General features: G+C 33.4%; 3 protein-coding genes across 4 annotated transcripts; 2 read left to right on the forward strand and 1 right to left on the reverse strand.

The window, feature by feature from the left end:
- Positions 1-617: 617 nt before the first annotated feature.
- LOC130985019 (probable galacturonosyltransferase 15) lies at positions 618-5601 on the forward strand. 2 transcript variants are annotated; one of them, XM_057907762.1, is made up of 8 exons: positions 618-678; positions 818-872; positions 955-1294; positions 1424-1467; positions 2519-2692; positions 3918-4499; positions 4600-4902; positions 5038-5601. In XM_057907762.1, exons 3-8 carry the CDS (start codon positions 1045-1047, stop codon positions 5320-5322), a joined length of 1638 nt encoding a protein of 545 aa, XP_057763745.1. In that variant the 5' UTR covers positions 618-678; positions 818-872; positions 955-1044; the 3' UTR covers positions 5323-5601. The 2 variants fall into 2 exon arrangements, with proteins under 2 accessions (XP_057763745.1, XP_057763746.1); XM_057907763.1 differs by lacking the exons at positions 618-678; positions 818-872; positions 955-1294 and having other exon boundaries at positions 1433-1467; positions 2524-2692.
- Positions 5602-9666: 4065 nt separating this feature from the next.
- LOC131024766 (germin-like protein subfamily 1 member 16) lies at positions 9667-11167 on the forward strand. The gene is made up of 2 exons (XM_057954304.1): positions 9667-9889; positions 10593-11167. Exons 1-2 carry the CDS (start codon positions 9766-9768, stop codon positions 11165-11167), a joined length of 699 nt encoding a protein of 232 aa, XP_057810287.1. The 5' UTR covers positions 9667-9765.
- Positions 11168-12615: 1448 nt separating this feature from the next.
- On the reverse strand, positions 12616-19697 carry LOC130985020 (agamous-like MADS-box protein MADS1). Its single transcript, XM_057907764.1, has 8 exons — positions 19394-19697; positions 15104-15185; positions 14113-14174; positions 13937-14036; positions 13820-13861; positions 13699-13740; positions 13431-13603; positions 12616-12849 (listed from the first exon to the last, which is right to left on the reverse strand). The coding sequence occupies exons 1-8, from the start codon at positions 19603-19605 to the stop codon at positions 12846-12848; spliced, it is 717 nt and encodes a 238-aa protein (XP_057763747.1). The 5' UTR covers positions 19606-19697; the 3' UTR covers positions 12616-12845.
- Positions 19698-20396: the final 699 nt, after the last annotated feature.

Genomic DNA, 20396 nt, shown 5'->3' on the forward strand with positions numbered 1-20396 from the left:
ATATATATGTAGCCTCATTAAAAAAAGTGAAATTAATTAGTTAGAATATATATGTGTGTGTGTGTGCAATCTCATTAAAAAAAGTGAAATTAATTACGGATTTTTGTAGAAATTGATTATTAGTATCTCATTAGTTAGAAATTAATTATTAGTATCTCATTTTAAAGTGATACCATTTTTTTTCTGTCAATGAGACGTGCATGGCAAATCCACTAATTATTCAGTAATAATCCAGATTTATTCTAGTGCATTGATACATGTTAAATTTACTATCTCATTTTAATATAATTTTGTTTATGTAGTCTTGAATATCTTATATTTTTGCATTTCATGCTTTGCTATATAATTTATATCTTTATATCTATGTATATTTTATACATTATACATTAGATCATTAGGAATAATAAAATACAAATGATAATTTTATTTTTACGCCTTTAACCTTATTAGCCCAATGGGCTAGCCCGAAACCCGAAAGTTTAGGGTTAGGGTTAAAGATTTACAACCCGAAAAAATCTCTAACCCGATTAGCCCGCACCCGATTAACCCGGAACCCGATAGGGCTAGCCCGAAAACCCGATGGGCTGACCCGATTGACATCCCTATTTACACGTACTACGGTGCGTGATCTCAATTCTTTGACAAATCGAAGCATATAAAGCAGTAATGCACACACTTGTACGCGCAGATACTCTCTCTCTCCTCTCTCTCTCTCTCTCTCTCACACTCTCACTCTCTCTCTATATGTATATATACTATTATATATATATAGCACGCATTAATATACACTTACTTATGTATCACTCATGAACTTCAGTGCAGAGCTCAATTTGAAGCAGCCAGTGACAATCTGAGCAATTGCTTCTGCAAAGGTGAATTTCATTTCGATTGTTCAATAAATTTTAAAATAAGATGGATAATTATTTAAGCTGGCACCGCTTCTCGCTTTTATAGGTGCAAAATATTGAGATCCAAGCTGAAGAAGCTGATGTCTGTGATGAAATTGTTTTTGAAGAAGAAGAAGCGGAAATCGGAGATCGCGGTATGAAGTTCTACATATCCGCGACCGGGATTAAGAGATTGGCGGTGTCGACTGTGACCGCCGGAGGAGACAGAGTTGGACGTGGAGGTGTTTGGCGGGGGATGAAATGGAAGAGCTCGCTGCCGGCGGCGGGTAAACGCCGATTCTCTCACCGGACGATTAGGTTGTTCGCCGGCCTGCTTTTGCCCTTCCTTTTTTTCCGAACCGCTCTTCTGGTCCTCGAATCGGCCGCTCTTTGCTCTTCCCCTATTGGTAATTTCTCTCTCTCTCTCTCTCTCACACACACACACACACTTCTTTAATTTATCGCAGTTTTGCAAATTGGAGTATTTTTTTATCTTGTGTGGGTAAAATTGTAAACATAGTAGCGTGAAGCTGCAGGTTGTCTGACATGGCGGTTTTTTGGCGGGAGTGACGCCGCCTTGGTAAGTACACAACTACACATATTTGGCTCTGTTGATGGTAATTTACAAAAATTAAAATAAAAAAAAAATGTATATATATATACGCAGTTACGCACAAAATTGTGTGTTCTGTTTGTGATTTTTATGGTACTTAGATAAATTTATGAATTGAATTTGGTCAGTATTTTAGAATTTCATTGACCGTTGAATTCAATATTATGTCAAACCTTTTTCATTGGTACTTGATTCGCATTTTCTTAGAATTGAATTTCCGAGTAAAAATTAAATACATCGAGTTTTTGTAATTTAAGGAAAAATAAAATAAAATTTTACTTCTATATTAATGATGCAGCTACTTGTTAGACATTTTTCACTTGGGTAATTTACAGCTGACATGAGTGACAGACAGGGCCAATATTTTGTCTCAACATATTGTAAGCAATTCATGGAAAATTCGAACAGACAAGAGCAAGAAAACGTTTCTTTTGAATAGTGAACAAATTATTGAATTATTATATGTTTGAGACTTATTAAATTATTGAGTGATTGAATAAGCACTACTATTAAGTTGGATAGGTGTAGGAGTAGTAGGGCTAGTGGATAAGCGCTTTGTGAGGAGTGTCGGCAATCAACTACACCATTTCCTTTCATCAATACCTGGCATGCTGTACTGCTACAGACCACTTGATTTTGATTTTGATGTAGTCCCTTAATAAGTGATGACTAAGATCTTGGAAATTTCAGATTTTTATTTAATTAAGTATTCAATACATACTAATTTTTCGATTTTTCATGTGTTTTATCCTTTTGACATGGCCAAGTACAATAGTTATGATCTCGTAGTCGTAGGTAGCTATGACTTTATTCAGATAGAAGAAAAAGTCTTCACGAGCCACTAGTAGAGCAAGAGTCACTGTGCACCCCACTTCCACTATGCTGGTGGCTGAAATGATTATAGGCATTGTACGTAAACATTGACGCCATAAAGCAAAAAATGCATGTGAAGAAAATACATGGTTTTGTTCCTATTGGGCGTTGCTTACAATTATCTGCTCTAATAATGCCAAAAAAGCTCAGAGAAGAGCTGACGAGGGCCTTGCTGGAGGCAACTGCGAGCCATGATGGTGGTGGAATTGGCACAGTCGACGGCTCAAATTCTGAGCCGGTTTCATTCAAGGATCTTGTAAAGGATATGACTTTAAACAGACAGGACATAAAAGCTTTCGCTTTCAAGACCAAGACCATGGTAATTTGCTAGTACTACTACTTATTCAATTTTGACTTATTATCTGTGTGCGCTTTGGATTTTGGCATTTGTTCTGTTTTGAGTCTTTGTTCACCAAATTTTATCTCCTTGCCAGCCGCCAAAGTGATTGACATCATCTAATAAAGCCTATGACGTTTATTTGTAATGAATCTTTAGTCATCCACCCCTCTTTGGTTCTTGAGAGTTTGCATATATGTATAAGGATAATAGGAAAAATTTGGTGTCCAACGAGAATTTTGTAATATCGGTTTCTTTTTTTGGTTTTAACATGTGATATATTATACTCCATGCATGAGTCGGCAGCATGCTAACTTTTATATTGTGCTAGTAAATCACATGTGCACTTCTTTCATGTCAACTTTTTCTTACACTTCTTTTATCTGCAGTGTGATAGGCAACATGTGAGATCATATATTATGTTGCTGGGTAAAGATAAAAGCTTGGAATTAATGTCCTGTTCTGTCACTTCAATGCCCACTGTCTTTCTAGTGCTTGTTATACGTCCACAATGTGAAAAAAGAATGCCAACCAACTCTCATTTAGAATATCTTGTTTCATTTTGGGATAATTCACCAACTTAAAAAAAAGTGCCATTTCTTTGTCATTCAATTAAATTAGGCACTTATCTTTTGCATCACTACCATGTGTCAAAACGAGCTTCTAAGCAATTCTTGATGTCGGCTTCTTACTACCATTGATTCGTCAAGAGAATTTTGAAACTTTCTTGACAACAGAGAGAAGCTTTAGGTGTATATGTGTAGTCAAGACATAGTGACATAATTATTAATAATGTTCCAAGCTTCATGATGAGAGTATAGAAGAGGACCAAAGGTAGCCAGAAATGAAAGAGTAAATCTGCCCATGTAATCAAATTTTGTGCTTAAGTATCAACTGATATGAATGAAACATTGGATCAGAATCATCAGATTCATACTTTTGCTCATCTGGAACGATGTACTAAGCTTGCAGAAGGGGTTGGCAGAAATTGATAGATATTGAATCTAGAATTGACCTCAATATAGCTTTATTGATCGTCTGGTTCCCACTACAATAAGAAATTAAGAACCACATCACTCAAAAGTCTCTTGTTCTTTCGGTTTCTGAAGATTTTTTGATATAGCATTATGAACTTGACTAAGTCTGGCATTATTTCATTCCTATTCTGTTTGATGGACTTGAACATTAATTCTTTATCCCATTGCAGATTGCAAAGATGGAACACATTGTAAAAAAAGCTCAGTGGCATGAATCTATCTACTGGCATTTAGCTGCTCATGGTGTACCCACGAGCCTCCACTGCCTTTCACTTGAAATGGCTGAGGAGTATGCTGTGAACGCCGCAGCACGTTCTCGCTTACCTCTGCCTCAACACATTCACCGCCTTATAGACCCTTCTTTTCATCATGTTGTTCTTTTAACTGACAACATCCTTGCTGCCTCTGTTGTCATCTCCTCCACTCTCAAAACATCAAGCAATCCCGAAAAATTGGTCTTCCACGTGGTCACCGATAAGAAGACATACACTTCAATGCATGCATGGTTTTCAGTCAACACAATCGTTTCTGCAGTTGTTGAAGTCAAGGGCTTGCATCAATACGATTGGTCTCATGAGGTAAATGTAGCTGTTAGGGAGATGCTGGAAATTCATCATCAGATCTGGAATCACTATTACCGAAGTCTGAAGAAGGAGGACCTTGAATATGGGACTGAAAATTACCACAAGCTAGATGTCCTAAGTCCCAGCTCCGTCTCCCTCTTAAATCACCTCCGTGTTTATCTACCTGTGGTAATTTTACGAATAATTACTGTTTGTGAGCAAATATAGTCTTGAGCTTTCTGATGAATGGTGGTCCATTTTCTCATATTTGTGGATCTTACTCTTACAGCTGTTTCCAGATCTGGACAAAGTTGTGTTCCTGGACGATGATATCGTGGTACAGCATGACTTATCATCCCTATGGGACTTGGATCTCAACCAGAAAGTTGTGGCTGCAGTTGTTGATTCATCGTGTGGAACTGACTGTTGTCCGGGAAGAAAGTACAACGATTATTTCAATTTCACAAATCCAATCATATCGTCTATTTTGGATCAAAATCGCTGTGGATGGCTGTATGGGGTAAATGTTTTTGATCTACAAAGATGGAGGAAGAGCAATATCACTGCAGTGTATCATCAGTGGCTTAAACATGTGAGTATGCTTGATGTTACTCTCTATTCATTTCAACATGCTTTTAAGTTGATCTTCATATTCCCATACTTTTCTTCAAGATATGAGATATCTATATTTTCTTTGATCTTATATACGATTTTATTTGTTTCGCAGAGCCTCAATTCTGGTTTCGAACTATGGCATCCTGGAGCACTTCCACCTGCCATCCTTGCATTCGAAAATCATGTTCACGCTATCGATCCTTCGTGGCACATAGCTGGTTTGGGATACCGGTATCCACGAGTAGATAACCATACGCTAGAAGCTGCAGCCGTCGTGCATTTTAGTGGGCCGGCAAAGCCATGGCTCGAGATCGGGTCATCAGAGGTAAGACATCTGTGGACTAGGCATATAAATTCATCTAATCATCATATTAGAAAATGTGGGATAGTGAATTGAGAGGAAATTTTATGTATACTTGTATGTATGAATACATCCATCTCGATGTTTATTTCGGTTTAAACGTTAGAGGAGTTGTTTGAGATGAAGGGAAGAAGGTCGAGCCTTCAGTCTCATCTCAGACGTTGCTTCTCTGTGGACAATAGCATGTATGTATATATATATTATATATATATAACCTACAAAACCTGAGTAGGGGTGAAGAATATTTTGATGTAACTGTATATTAATTTGTAGCTTCATCTACATATATGTAATGTCAATGTGGTTACTCTCCTATTTGAAGTCTTGATTTTATAGTTTTACATATTTTGTTTTGAGTTGTTGCAGATCATACTGTACTCCCTCCGTTTTACTCTAATAGGCTCACTTTTTTCGGGCACGAAGATTAAAAAACTTACTTTTTAGGAGGAAAGTGATGCTCAAAATGGAAAACAAGTCTATTATAGTGGGACGTCCAAAAAAAAAAACGAGTTTATTAGAGTGGGACGGAGGCAGTATGATGTTGTCCACGACATAATATATGTGCATGTATATGTTACTACTCTCTCCGTTCACGAAAATTATAGTTTTATTACTACTTTTGTTCATCTAAGGAAAATTGTAGTCTTAATTTCTTCTTTCGTGGACTACCTCTTACAAGTATATTTTACTAATTCTTATTCACACTCAATAATTATAATAAATTCAATCATTTAACGTATTAATTTTGATGAGTTCTTTTTTATACTTTAATACATACTCCCTCCGTCCATGAAAAAGAGTCTCATTTGGGACTCGGCACGGGTTTTAAGAGAGTTGTTAAAGTAGGTGTAAGTGGAGAGAGAAGTAAATTTATAGGGGTAGTGTTAATAACAATTTTAAATACTTAATCCTTTATTAACTTCTAAACTTAATTACTTGCTTTATGTTCCTGAAAGTGAAGATTTAATTAAGGTGCACTAAAATTTCAGATTCAAACAAACTCAAATTTAAGAAACAAAATTGAATACACTTAAAATCAAAAATTCAATCATGCACTGTAAAACAATGCACCGAATTTAAATTTAAGAAAAAAAAAAGCTAATCAAGTGCAATTTTCATTTCTCATTCAAATTTCAGATTTCATCCCCAAAGATTATAGGCAAATTTAAACATAAATCCAGCAGCCAACCACCACGATTTTCAGCCGGAACTCCAAGGGGGCCGTTGCCATCGGCGATCTGGAACCTCCACGATCTTCTTCTCCCTCCCTCTCTCCGACCCACCGTTCGTAGTCAGCCCGGTGGCAGCGGTTCCCCTGAATCCAAATCAAAATCCCAACAACAAATTCAAACAAATTCAACAAATCAATTCCACCTACAAATTTAGGAAATTACAGCAACAAATTCAAACTCTCTACAGCAAATTCGATTCCTGCTCCCACGTAGCTACACTAAAAATTAATATTCCCAACGGTCATTAAACGGACCAAATCCGACATGGATAGGTTGGGAAACGGAGGTGGCGTAGACAAACTTATAAAGTCACATTTATGAATCTATAATAAAAATAGTAAATGAAGATATTACTATTATTTATTTTTTTGATAAATTAACATCATTAAATAAAAAAAGTAAAAAATCATGCCATAGAGGACTCCTCGAACCCAAGACCTTTGGTATTAGACATTAAACTCTTATCGCTTGGCCAACACACGTACACATGATGTTGATATAAAGTATTGTGATGTCGTATGCGTGTGTTGGCCAAGCAATAAGGGGTTAATGCCTAAGACTAAAGGTTTTGGGTTCGAGTCCCATATGGCACAGTCTTTAACTTTCTTTATTTAATAATATTAATTTTTTTAAAGTATTGTGATGTTTAAATAAAATGAAAAAATATAGTACTATATATTTTTTTTACCTGTTTCTTTGACAAGCATGATTGGTTGCTCTCACGGAAAATTATTTTCTTAAAATTTCTTTTTTTTTTCCACACGTTATTTGCCATTAATGGCATTAAATGATGCTTTAATTCATTCTTCATTTTTGTTCCAAATGGTTACTCCTTTTGTTTTTTTAAGTGTTCTATTAAGAAAAAAATACATACACCAAAAAAGTAGGAAATATTATCCGTGTGCCCATATTTATTATTTTCAAAGTTTAATTGCTAACTTTTTTTAAAAGCCTTAATTAAATACAAATTTATTAATTAGAATTAAAATCTATACACATTTATTTGTAATTTGATATTCCAAGAAATTGTATTTTAATTGATACTAAAAGTGATCAAACCTTTGATGATTCCTTCGAATTTCATCGTTATACTTTTTGTGTCATATCCTTTTGCTTATGTTTGGAATAAATATATTCGGAATGCAGAAAATTTTGAGTTTTTGGGAAAAGAAACCGGAGAAATTGGAGTAGGGTTGTTTTCATTTATTAGCTGCTTTTAGATAAGTAAGAAAATGCAAATGGTTTAACCAAGCCTTTTTTGTTGGATTTTCTCTCTTTGGGGGGATTATCCACTTCTCTCAACTCCTCTCTTTCTCAAAAGCTTTATCCACTTGAAACTTCCAACCTTTCTTTTTTCCGTGAGGGTGTATTTGGTACACTGTATAAGTTAAGATTGCTAAATAATCTTGACTTATATGAACGTTTGATAACTCATACTCCCTTCGTCCACGAAACAACTTTCTAGAAAGGAGTGACACAAATTTTAAGAAAAACGTTGTTGAATGTATTAAGAGTGGAGAAAAAATTGTTGAGTGTATTGAAAGTGGTGAAAATATGTTGTAATTAGTATTGAGAGTGATGAAAAAGTGAAAAATAAGTGGTGTGGTATAGTCCAAAAATAGGTAGAAAGTTCTGTTGTGGATGTCCCAAAAAGAAAAAATAGGAAGTTTTTTCGTGGACGGAGTGAGTATTATTTAATAAGCCGATCCGTGATAATTAAAGGGTCCACTCTTATTTTACTATTTAATTCAATTGGATAAGTAATACCTCATACACCCTCATATTATTTATCTAGGCTAGATAGATAACTAATCTCATTTTTTTTCTATATTATTTATCTTGATTTATTAATCACACCACTTTCAAGCATGACTATCAAACACATATGATTTGTTTGACTTGATTTTTTTGCATATAAGATATCAACGTTTAATTTAGTAGAATATATCAGAATATATGTAATTATGTTATGTATTATGTATGACGATGAAGCGCATGGTAAGACGCTTCCCCTCCAACCAATAGGTCGGGGGTTCGAGTCACCCTAGGAGCTAGAGTGTGAGTGGGTTTTTTCTTTTCTTTGGTTGTAACAATTTTTTTTTTTAAAAAAATGTTATGTCTTATGTATCTCATCTGAAAGGTGGTATATATAATCATATAGATTTATAAAAACAAAATTTTAAGATGTTCTAGATATATAATACATCATTATCACTTGTAACAAAAAATTATGAAACAAAAATCTCATCTGACATTACTATAAGAATATTGAATACACACTTCCCTTGTATTTTGTAAAGACAAATTAAGAGGCGTATAGAATTAGCAATGTAAAAATAAGTTGAACAACTCGTGGGGTATACTTAATCTCTCAATTCAATAAAAGTTTATTCAATCTTATTTAGAGGGTGTTTGACTAAATTTGGTTACTCAATTCGTCCCAAAAACATCTTCTTAAGGGAGGGTGACGCGAATTTTAATAAAATTTAATTATATATTTGATGAGTGGAAAATAAGTTCCACAAAAAGTAAAAATTGTAAGGGTAATAGTTAGTACGTGGAATTGTTTCTAAAAATAGGCTAGGAATATATTTTGCACATGAACCCAAAATAAAAGAAAATGAAATTGTTTGAGGGACGGGGAGAGTAACACAATTTATAACTTTAGGGTGCTTACAAAAAGAACCTATAAAATAATTGTACGAACTTATAAAGCCATGCTTATAATAATACAACCGTTCCCCCGCTGCTCGCCGCCCAAGGGGGGGGTGTTTTTTTAATTATTTTTGAATTAATTTTTTTAAATCATTAATTACACATATAATTAGTTTATTAAAAAAATAATTAGATTATTCAAAAAATAAATTTGACCTCAAAATTATTTGAAAATCACTAATTACACATAATAATGCATCCACTAAATTCGAAACATGTTTAAAACATTTAAACACTGGAGTAATTTCTTAAATTCCGTGTCCAAAAGAAGTGCCTCACTTAGTTGTTCGAAAGAAGTGTCTCACTTAAGATGGGACAGAGGGAGTAATAGATATGATTTTTTAATAAAGTTGACAATAAAAAAAAATTGAAATAAATAAATTAAAGATGAAAACTTAATGATGAGTAATGTACATGACTAGTTTTTTGTCCTATAAAAAGGGTGTTTCCCATATCTAAGAGGTAGAAGAAGAGAAAAAGAAATATAAGTAAGTGTGCGTGAGTGAGTGGCATATATATATACAAAATTAAAATGAAGATTTCATTTGGTTTGGGCGCCATTATTGTTATGTTATGGTGGGCTTCGATTGCATATGCAGCAGATCCAAGCCCTCTTCAAGATTTCTGCGTTGCTCTTCCTACTAACATCTCTGATGGTAAATCAATCGTATTAATATTATGCTGAATTTAATTTTTTTGTGGCCACTATCATAGGGTGATTTACAAAAATAGACAAAAAAAAATTTGGACATGCAAAAGTAAGCCAATTATTTTATATTTTTGACGTCCATGAGTCACATTGGAGCGTAATCGGACTATTTTGGGCCACATTTGGGTCCAAATATGACCTAGAGATTCAAATTGGGGCCGAATGTGGCCCAAAAATATCAAAATTTAAAATAATTGGCTAAAAAAAATTGATCTATTTTTGCAAATCGCCTTAAAATAGTGGCTTACGTTTATAGTAATGATTTATAAATATTTTTTCAATAATGCTATTTGGACAAAATTTGTCCGGACAAAATATGGTTAAATACTTTATAAAATAAATTTATTTAAAAATTTTGGTTCAAAATAAAATAGGATTTAGCTAGTTTTATTGTTTTCTTTATATTGTAATTTTTTTTATAACCTTTTTAATTATTATTATTTTTAAAGTACACAAACTACAAATAAAATAACAAAAAATTAAAAAATTACGAAAAAAACTACAATATGGAGAAAACAATAAAACTAGCTAAATCCTTTTAAATCTGAATCAAAATTTATAAATAAATTAGTAATTTTTAAAAATTTGTAATCTTATTTTTGTCCGGACAAATTTTGTCACTGCTCTTATTTTTTTGCATTTGCATATAGTTTTTGTGAATGGGAGGTTTTGCAAGAATCCAGACAAGGTGGTTGCAAAGGATTTTCTCTTCCAAGGTCTGAACATACCCGGAAACACATCCAACGAGCTCGGGTTCGCCGCGACCGTGGTGAACGTGGACCGGCTGCCGGGGCTCAACACGCTGGGCGTGTCGTCGTCGCGCAACGACTACGCCCCGTACGGCGTCAACCCGCCCCACACCCACCCGCGCGCCACCGAGGTTTTATTCCTCATGGAGGGCACTCTCTACGTTGGGTTCGTCACTTCCAATCCTGCAGATCCTAACCGAAGGAACAGGCTCTTCGCCCGCTACTTGAAGCCGGGCGACGGCTTCGTGTTTCCGCAGGGCCTCGTCCACTTCCAGTTCAACGTCGGCAATACCAACGCCGTCACGTTTTCCAGCTTCGGCAGCCAGCTTCCGGGCGTCAATGTCATCGCCAACGCCGTGTTCGGATCGGACCCCAGGATTAAACCGCATGTTTTGGCCAAGGCCTTCCGGCTTGAGGAGAATATCATCGACTATCTCCAAGCACAGTTCGGACCCGACCTTGTACATACGTACTAAAATTTGAAATTAAAAAATTATGTATCGTAATTATGGATTGATTAATCCTAAAAATTATTTATTAATGAAAAATTGCAAAATAAATATAAAATAATGATAAACCGTAATTGAGTTAGTGGACCCTAATTAATAATCTCAAAATTATACAAAAAATAAGAAATTAAAATTGAAGGAAAAAATGATTAAAAATAAAAAATAAAATAAAAATGAAACAAGGAGTAGGATATATACATATAAATTGCATTATCTTTTGTGTATTTGTTTAATTGTATCAGTCTCCAATATAAGGCCGAAGCAGTCTCTTTTGTGGAACGACAGCTTAAAAACCTAAAAACCCAAACCCAAATCCAAACCCAAACCCAAACCCAAATACCAAAAGCAAGATCAAATTTTCAGGTCTGCATGCATACGCATTTTCCATGTGTGATTGACCTTAATGGAGGATAGCAATTTTAATACAACTAACTTTATAAATTGAATAAGTATTTTTGTAATTACTTTTTTTAAGCAGGTAAATTTACTTTGAGGCACTCTCCCGTACAATTGGTTTCTGAATGACACTACTTCAACATTCTTCAAGTGTCATTTGTATGTTGAAGTAGTGTCATTCGGAAATTTTCAAGTGTCATTTCCTGAATGAAGTAGTGTCATTAATTCTGAAAACCAGTTGCACAGTGCAACCGATTGCACATGAGTATTTGTGATTTACTTTTGGGTACGGGTGATATACAATATCGGGTATTCGAGTAATATTCTATAATTTACCCGTAATTTTTTTTAGCGTTGCGTATCTGTTAACCATATTTGTCGATTAATTAATGGAGCGAGTATATACGTTACCGAACGAGTATACCGTAGTATAATTTATGTATTTAACTACCCATTAAATTTGTAGCAGGTTAATTTTTTGTTGGTGATTTCGATTTTGTATTGTGATTTTTTGTTATGTTAGTGGCTTTTTATTTTGAGATTGGTAGATGTGAATTGTGAGTTTTGAAACATAGAAATGGTTGAGAGTTTTTGAGACTTATAAATTTTGATGTTTTGAAACTTGCTTGTTTGAGTTATGATTTAAGAATAATGTTTGGTTATTGATTAGTAAAATCTTGGTGTTTTTAATAAATAATAACCCAAAATAATAATAATGTCCAATTAGTACACCTCCCATGTGTATTAGTGGCTCTGAATAAATATAATACTCCCTCCGTCCCGTTACAGATGTACTAGTTTTCATAATGGGACGTAACATTACAAATATCTCATTTTTTTTTCAAATATATTATCTCTCTATACCTAATATTTAAATAACTTTCATCAACATACTTTATCTGCCTTTTATACATTTCTTAATCTTCATGCCCAAAAGTAATGAGACGGAGGGATAACATATGTAAAAGTAAATTGAAAGAAATTATAGAACTATACCAAAAATACAAGAGATGAAACAGTTGTAATTGGACATTAACAGCTTATATTTGTTAGGATTAATTCCACAACAACAACATCATCAACTTCAAATGTAGTTAGTGTCTTATACAGAAAACTGCCGTCAGCCCCTAACTTTAGATCATCACTTTCCATAAACTATATATATATATATATATAGATATAGAAAACAACATACATGATCATCCATCTCCAGGATTTCTTGCCCTCACAGGAGAAGTCTGGTCTAGTTTCAGCTGCAGCCATAAACATGAACTAGTTAATTAAAAACAAATAAATGCATGCTAAAAACAATTAGTACTAATTAATGACCTATTTATGTTAGAACTAAGAACACATGCACAATCGCAAAAAAATGTAGGACAGTAAATTATACTGAAAATTATGACTTTGCCCATTTTAAATAGTGTCCTACTTTTGCAACCCGAAAATTTAGTTTTCCGCCCCATTTTACTTTCGAGTAAGCCCGAAAGCCGAAACTCTTGCCAAGAATTATCTTGCAAGTGCATATTTATAAATTAGTGTCCTACTTCTGCAAGTCCAAACTTTTTTGTCCTAACTGATTTCCAAATAAATCTATGTTCTTGTCCCGAAAAACCCTCTAACTCAAATAAATGTAACGCGTGCACAAATACATAAAATCTTCATTAACAAAGAGATGGTCAGATTGAACAAATAAATGTAACTCTTGTTCATAGATTTTATGTGTTCGTGCATGTATTCTTAGTTCTTACTAAAGGAACGATTCTGACTAGATCTCAACCCTACATATACTTTTAAAAAAACGACGAGGAAGAGGAGGAGGAGAGGATCATACACAAGTTGGAGAGGGGTTTGGTCGGAGCGAGTGTAGGAGTGGTTGGGTTCCATGAGGTTCATGGGGAGGAAGTTTCGGATATCATAAGGTTGTGAATTCATGGGCTCATGGTATTCAGATCCTGCTCCCTCATACCTCATCTGCTGCTCATGTGCTCTCTCACTCTCAGCTATCTGCAACACAATAATAACAAAATTAAACCCTTTTTTTTTCAATAATTAATTCTTGATTAGCAACATTAATTAGCTAGCTAGGAACAATAAGTCACCTTTGCTCGAAGAAACATGTTAGCATTGTGCAGCTCTAGCTCCTGATACATCAAAACCCAGCCATCATTAATGGTGTCAAGTTAATTTGAAGTAATTAATCAAATTGCTGATTTGATTTACCCTCTTCTGCATGAGCTCTATCTCAGCAAACAACAACTCATTCTGCAAAATGGAAACAATTAATTAATTATAATTCTATATATAGTATCAAAAGAGTTGATATATATATTGATTTACTTTCTTGGCGCGAATTCGGCTGATGGACTTCTCCACTTTGCCTTCCAAGGTCTTGAGCTCCTTCAATGGCATACTGGTCACTCCCTCTCCCAGCATTTGTCTACACAAAACATTTATCAGTTACAGAATTAATATTTATTATATATTTATATGTCTGTAAACAGACAAAAACTAACCTGTTTGAAGCCTGAGTATCTCTTATTTGTCTGCGCAGCTTGTTGGCTTCTTGCTGGTAAAACTGTTGATCATAAAAAAAAGAAAAAAAAAAGGTCAGACTGTGAAAATTATCAGAGAAGGGAAGGAACTCTGGAAAATCTTGTCTAGTATGCAGTGTGGAGTAAGGTGTGATATAATTGATTGATAGAATGTATTAAAATATTTATAATATGTGATTCATTGTTTGGTACGAAGTATAAAACTTATATATAATTAATAACCGCTATAATTATGATTTATATTACTTATACTACCTCTCAGGTGGTATATATAATCTCATAGATAGATTTAGATTGGGCGTTTTAGGACAGTTATCAATTTGAAAACTAGAAAAAAAAAGTACTAATTAATAAGTAATGCACATGCAGGACAATTCTTCGCCCACTTTAAGAGTTTCCGGCTTTATTTTGATTGTTGTAGGCATAGTCACATGCTTGGTCCATGCAAGTAAGCTTGAAGCTCTTAAAATTAAATGAGCCGAGAATTGTCACATTATTACTCATTAATTACCTTTGCAACTCCGAAAATTTTGATTCTAGTTTTCAAATCCATGTTATCCTAAAATTCATCAACTCTAATTTCATAAATCAGTATAATATTTGAACTTTTGATTTTATAAAGAGTCGTGCATTATATACCATACCAGATATTAGGGTGTTGCAAATACCAGATCAGAATCACTCAAGAAAATGTCATTTTATATTAGAAAATAAATCAAATAATGCCTAACTATATATCCTCCACAAAAACACATAAATGGGACCAAAAAATTGAACTGATTAGATGGATATATGATAAATAGAGTTTTTGTTAACCTACAGGATAGTTGGTAGGTAAGGTTATTTTAAAAGCCTAAAATGGAAAACCTAAGTTTAGATAATACAAATTAAATGCACCCAAAAAGTGTGGAGATTTGGTAATTAAATAAGAATAACATTTATGGTCACTTGCCTGAGTGTTAGCCTCGGATGTGGACACAGCACTTGAGGAATCAGCAGTTGCTTTCTTGTACCTATCAATAGTTGCCCTAACACTGCAACCCACACAATATTTTATTTCAAAACCTAAATCCATTCACATTATGCATTACTCTTACTTTTCTTTATAAATTAGTTATGTTAATTTGCAAAATAAATCTTGATCTTTTACAGTTTTAGTGGTTTTGTGTTTGCTTACCTCTTTGATCAAACTTCATATGTTTAAGATCGTTTACTATTCGAGTTAAAGAGTTTTTTAAGGACAATCTTAGATTGATTTGACAATTATGACAAAAAATTTCAGGCTTGTAAAAATAAGATACTAATTAAAATGAGCCAAAAATTGTCTTAGGTGCATTACTTATTAATTAATGTCCTAGTTTTGCATGCTCGAAATTGTTTGTCCTAATTTCTAGATCAATCTGAGTTACAAAAAAATCCACCAGCTCTTGCATATTATTAAAATTTCATAGTTTTAAGTGTGTTTCTCGTACCATACATCATATTAAGACAAGGGATTTCATAAATCCACAAAAACTAAGTGCTCAAAATTTATTTTCCATAAAAAGTACATATAAAAACAAATTAACGAACCATATCCTATCGAAAAGACAAGGAATAAATATGCAGGTTATAGAGATATAGATACATGAATATACATAAATATATATAATTATATATATATGTACGTAAATTATTCTCACGACCCTATCAATCAATCATGTCTCTTTCAGCAATAGATGTCAATAGTCCTAAATCTTAAATTTTAAGGTTGCTTCTGACTGAGGCAAGGGCTCTGCTGTTGTTTTGCATCACAATTTGCCAAATAAGTATATCTAAGATTTCTAAATAAATGAACTAATTAGTACGAATTCTTTTTCATAGCTATAGTTAATGACTATATATGTCAGAATGTTAGCATGCTACTACAAGTACACTGATAAAAAAAAATCTCATTTGAATACGTTGATGACATCATAATGGTACAAATTGTATAACCTGATCAAACATGCATAATAAGAAAAAAAATTATAAATTACACGAATTAGAAACTAGGAGTACTTGTGGGGTGGCTTGACATCAAAATCAAATTAAATGGTAAGTTATTTGGTATTTTATGAAACCGAATCTAACTGTATTAATAGTACACTTTATAATTTTTTAAATTTATGCTTAATAATAAAAAAATTATTAATTCTTTTTCGTCAAATTAATAATTTAAACTTTAAAGTCCATGAGCTTGAAAACTTTTATTTATAAAACAACAAAACGAAAAATTAAATAGCATACATATCAATGTTTTTTCTTAACTTCTTTTGACAACCATTTTAATAAACTCTAAACTTTGTGCTAAATTATACTAAAAAAAATCGAATCCTTTAAACCGTAAATTAAATCAAATCGCATATTTGACCTGGTTTAATTTACAATTTAAATTGTACGGTGAAACCCATACAATAAGCATGAGGTAGAATCAGATTATCTTCTTAGATATAAATACTTCTGCCCTAACAATTTATTTATTATTAAGTTAGGTCAATTTTTATTTTAATTTGAGTTTTCTTGGTCTCCTTTAAGCCTTTCACCAAAATCTTAAATTTACACTCCTGCTTTATGCATTTCACCAAAATAAAAATAAAAAAACATTTTTCACTATTTTTTCCAAATCTTTAACTTGATGTTACCAGCTAAAGCCTGTATATAGCTGCTACAGTAGGGCTTATTTATTTATTCTCAGTCGATATATAAACACACATACAAACACAAACATATATACTCCCTCCGTCCACCAATCAACTACCCATTTGATGGTCGGCACGGAAACTAAGAAAGCTGAAAAAGGTGGTGTAAAAGTGGTGTAAAAGACTAAAAGGGTAGTGTCAATATATTTTGATTACTTTTGCTAATCTTTCATTAGCTATTTGACATTACTTTAATGTCTTGACTTATTAAAGTGTTCTTTTTTATTTTTTTTATAAGCTATTTCTTTCTTTTTTTACTCTTTAATTAAATATACTGAAAACTGGAAAATAAATAAATTGAAAATTCAAAAATAAATAAATAAATAAACTGAAAATTCGAAAATAAATAAATAAATTAAATAAAAACTGGAAAATATTTTTTTAGAAAATAAATAAACTTAAAGTTCGAAAATAAATAAATAAATTGAAAATTCAGAAAATAAATAAACTGGAATTAAATAAATAAATAAACTGAAAATTCGAAAATAAATAAATAAACTAAAATCTGGAAAATTATTTTTTATAGAAAATAAATAAACTAGAATTAAATAAATAAATTAAAATCTGGAAAATTATTTTTTTTACAAAATAAATAAACTTAAAGTTCGAAAATAAATAAATAAACTGAAAATTCAGAAAATAAATAAAATGGAATTAAATAAATAAATAAACTGAAAATAAATAAATAAACTAAAAATTCAAAAAATAAATAAACTTAAAATTAAAAAATAAATAAAATGGAAATAAATAAATGTATAAATAAACTGGAATTAAAATTTTCAGAAGATAAATAAATAAATAAATTGAAAATTGAAAAATAAATAAACTAGAAAATAAATAAATAAACTGAAAATTCAGAAAATAAATAAACTTAAAATTCGAAAATAAATAAACTGAAAATTCAGAAAATAAATAAACTGGAATTAAAATTTTCAGAAAATAAATAAATAAATACACTGAAAACTGAAAAATAATTTTTTTAGAAAATAAATAAACTGAAAATTCAAAAATAAATAAATAAATATACTGAAAATTCCGAAAATAAATAAATTGGAAATAAAATTTTCCGAAAATAAATAAACTAGAAATTTAAAATATCCTACTTCATTTAATTAGCATCAAAATTGGATTAAGTAGACAAGTAATGGTAGAGTGTGGTGGGTCTAATTGGTAAAGTGTAGTAATTGAAAAAGTAAGGAAGGGTATATATGTCCAAAAAGCAGAGTATGTAGTTAATTGGTGGACAAAATTTTTGAGGCAAATGGGTAATTGATTGGTGGAGGGAGGGAGTATAAAGCAATAAATTAATATGACTTTTTTCCAATTCACACAGAAAAGCTAAAAAAAACACACAGTGAAAACACACACATCCAGTATCAGTGAGCAGTAGAAGCTGCAACCTTAATTTCGTCGACGCAGTGATTGGCTGCCCCCCTTCCACGCTGGCACGAGATCCCACAATATGATTGGCTCCGCCATCCCCCAGTGGGATCCCGCCACGTGTCGCCGCAGCCCCTCTCCCCGGCGGTTAATACCCGCGGCCACCACCCTTTTACCCGCCTCGATTCATTCAAAATCCCGATATTGCTCCTCCCCCACCACCCCCAAATCGCTTTTATTCTCAGCCATTGCGCAGGAATCTATGTTTATATATAGTAAGTCTTGTTTGTCTGCAGCCATTTTCCGCCATTGAAGAAACCCCATTTCCTCTTCCAGTTTTAATTTTTCTTTCTCAATTAGTAGTCTTTCATGGGCATTTAATGGCGTTGCTGTAATCTCTCTCTCTCTCTAGAAATGAGTTTCACGAAAGAAGCACTTTTTCAGCTCCAAAAAGGCTGAGTTTGAAGGAACATATGGGAAAGGGAGGAAACAAGCTTTGCAGAAAAAGTTTATTTCTTCACATAATTCAAAATTTCAGCTTGTGATAAAAGATTGGTGTAAGAAAATGATGCAAGAGAGAGAATAGTACAAATCCTATTGTCATATCTGAAATGAAATGACTTCACCACCCATCCCATTCCAAACCCTAGCCATGCCCTAATGCTTCAAACTGCACAAGGGTAAATTTGTCAAATCATCTCCTGAGCTACCCCATCTCTGTGAGTTTCCCTTTGTTGGGAATCTGTTTAAAACCCTAGCTAGGATTATAGGTTTAATTAGGTTAAGAAGAAATGACATTGAATTAAGGAACAGTCATTGAGATCAAGGAGATGATCTGCTAATGGGAACTTGACAGCATCGCGATAAGAATTTTCTTTCTAGGGCTGACAGATGACATGTGTAGAGAGAGAGAGAGATGAATTTACAGACTTGCATTTTGTTTGATTCAAAAACTAGCGATGTTAACTATATACATATCTATTTCCATCCATCGCAACAGATCTCGAAGATCATCAAACAGGAAAAAAACACAGGAAAAACCTCACAAAGGAAACAAAATCCCCAAAAACACAATCGAGAGAGACAAATCTAACCTAATTTTTTTTTATGACGAAATTGAGCATGAAACGGAATGAAATTACCTGTTGTTGGAGTATTCGTAGAGGCGGCCGCGGCTGGAGAAGACGACGAGGGCGACCTCGGCGTCGCAGAGGACGGAGAGCTCGTAGGCCTTCTTGAGGAGGCCATTCCGGCGCTTGCAGAAGGTGACTTGGCGATTGGTGGTGTTCTCGATTCGCTTGATCTCGATTTTGCCTCTGCCGTTTTTGCGGAGCTCTTGATTAGGAAAAGCCATAAAAGCTGAAATAAGCAAAACAGAATTCAAAAGAGGGAGGGAGATTATGAGGCTGATTTAGGGAAGGGGCACAGAATAAGCTAAACAAGTGCCATTACTTATATTTTTACCAATAGTTGCGTAGGTTTACAGTTAGGAAAGAGGAGAGAGAGAGGGAAGATGAGGGAGTGGGAGAGAAGATATGAGGAAGAGGGTGAAACAAGGCTTCTCCTTTTCCTTGCTAAATTCACTGTTTGCTATCCTATACTTGTGAACAAGTAGAGTTGCAGAAATTGGAATTGAGTTGTTTCAGGAGACAGATATTAATAGCTATCAAAAATTGACCCTCCAACCACACCTTCAATAATTTCCAGTTTAGAGCTTTGCCTACCTATACCCTACCCCCCCCCCCCCCACCCCGACCCCCACCCCTAGATGAATATAAAGTGGAGTATATACTATGCTTAAGTTTTTGATTCATTTTCATCTTAGGAATGGCATGGGAAAGTCATGTATGTTAATAGGTGAGAGGGAAGAGGTTTAAATGAGAACGGAGAATCAATTTCAGTCGTTCGATCATCAAGATTTAGAGTGGATGCATCGTCTTGCTGGCTAAATGCATGTGTCATAACAAAAAATTGCATACATGCATTAGCATTATTGCATATATGCATGTAATGCTATTTTCAAATGATGCATGATTATGGAGTTGGAGGATTTTTTTTATGACAATAACTTAGACTAGTTTGAAAACTAGGATAAAATATTTCGGGCTTGCAAAAGTACGACACTAATTAATAATTAAGTAATGC

This window comes from Salvia miltiorrhiza, chromosome 5 (assembly GCF_028751815.1).
Source record: "Salvia miltiorrhiza cultivar Shanhuang (shh) chromosome 5, IMPLAD_Smil_shh, whole genome shotgun sequence".
NCBI lineage: Eukaryota > Viridiplantae > Streptophyta > Magnoliopsida > Lamiales > Lamiaceae > Salvia > Salvia miltiorrhiza.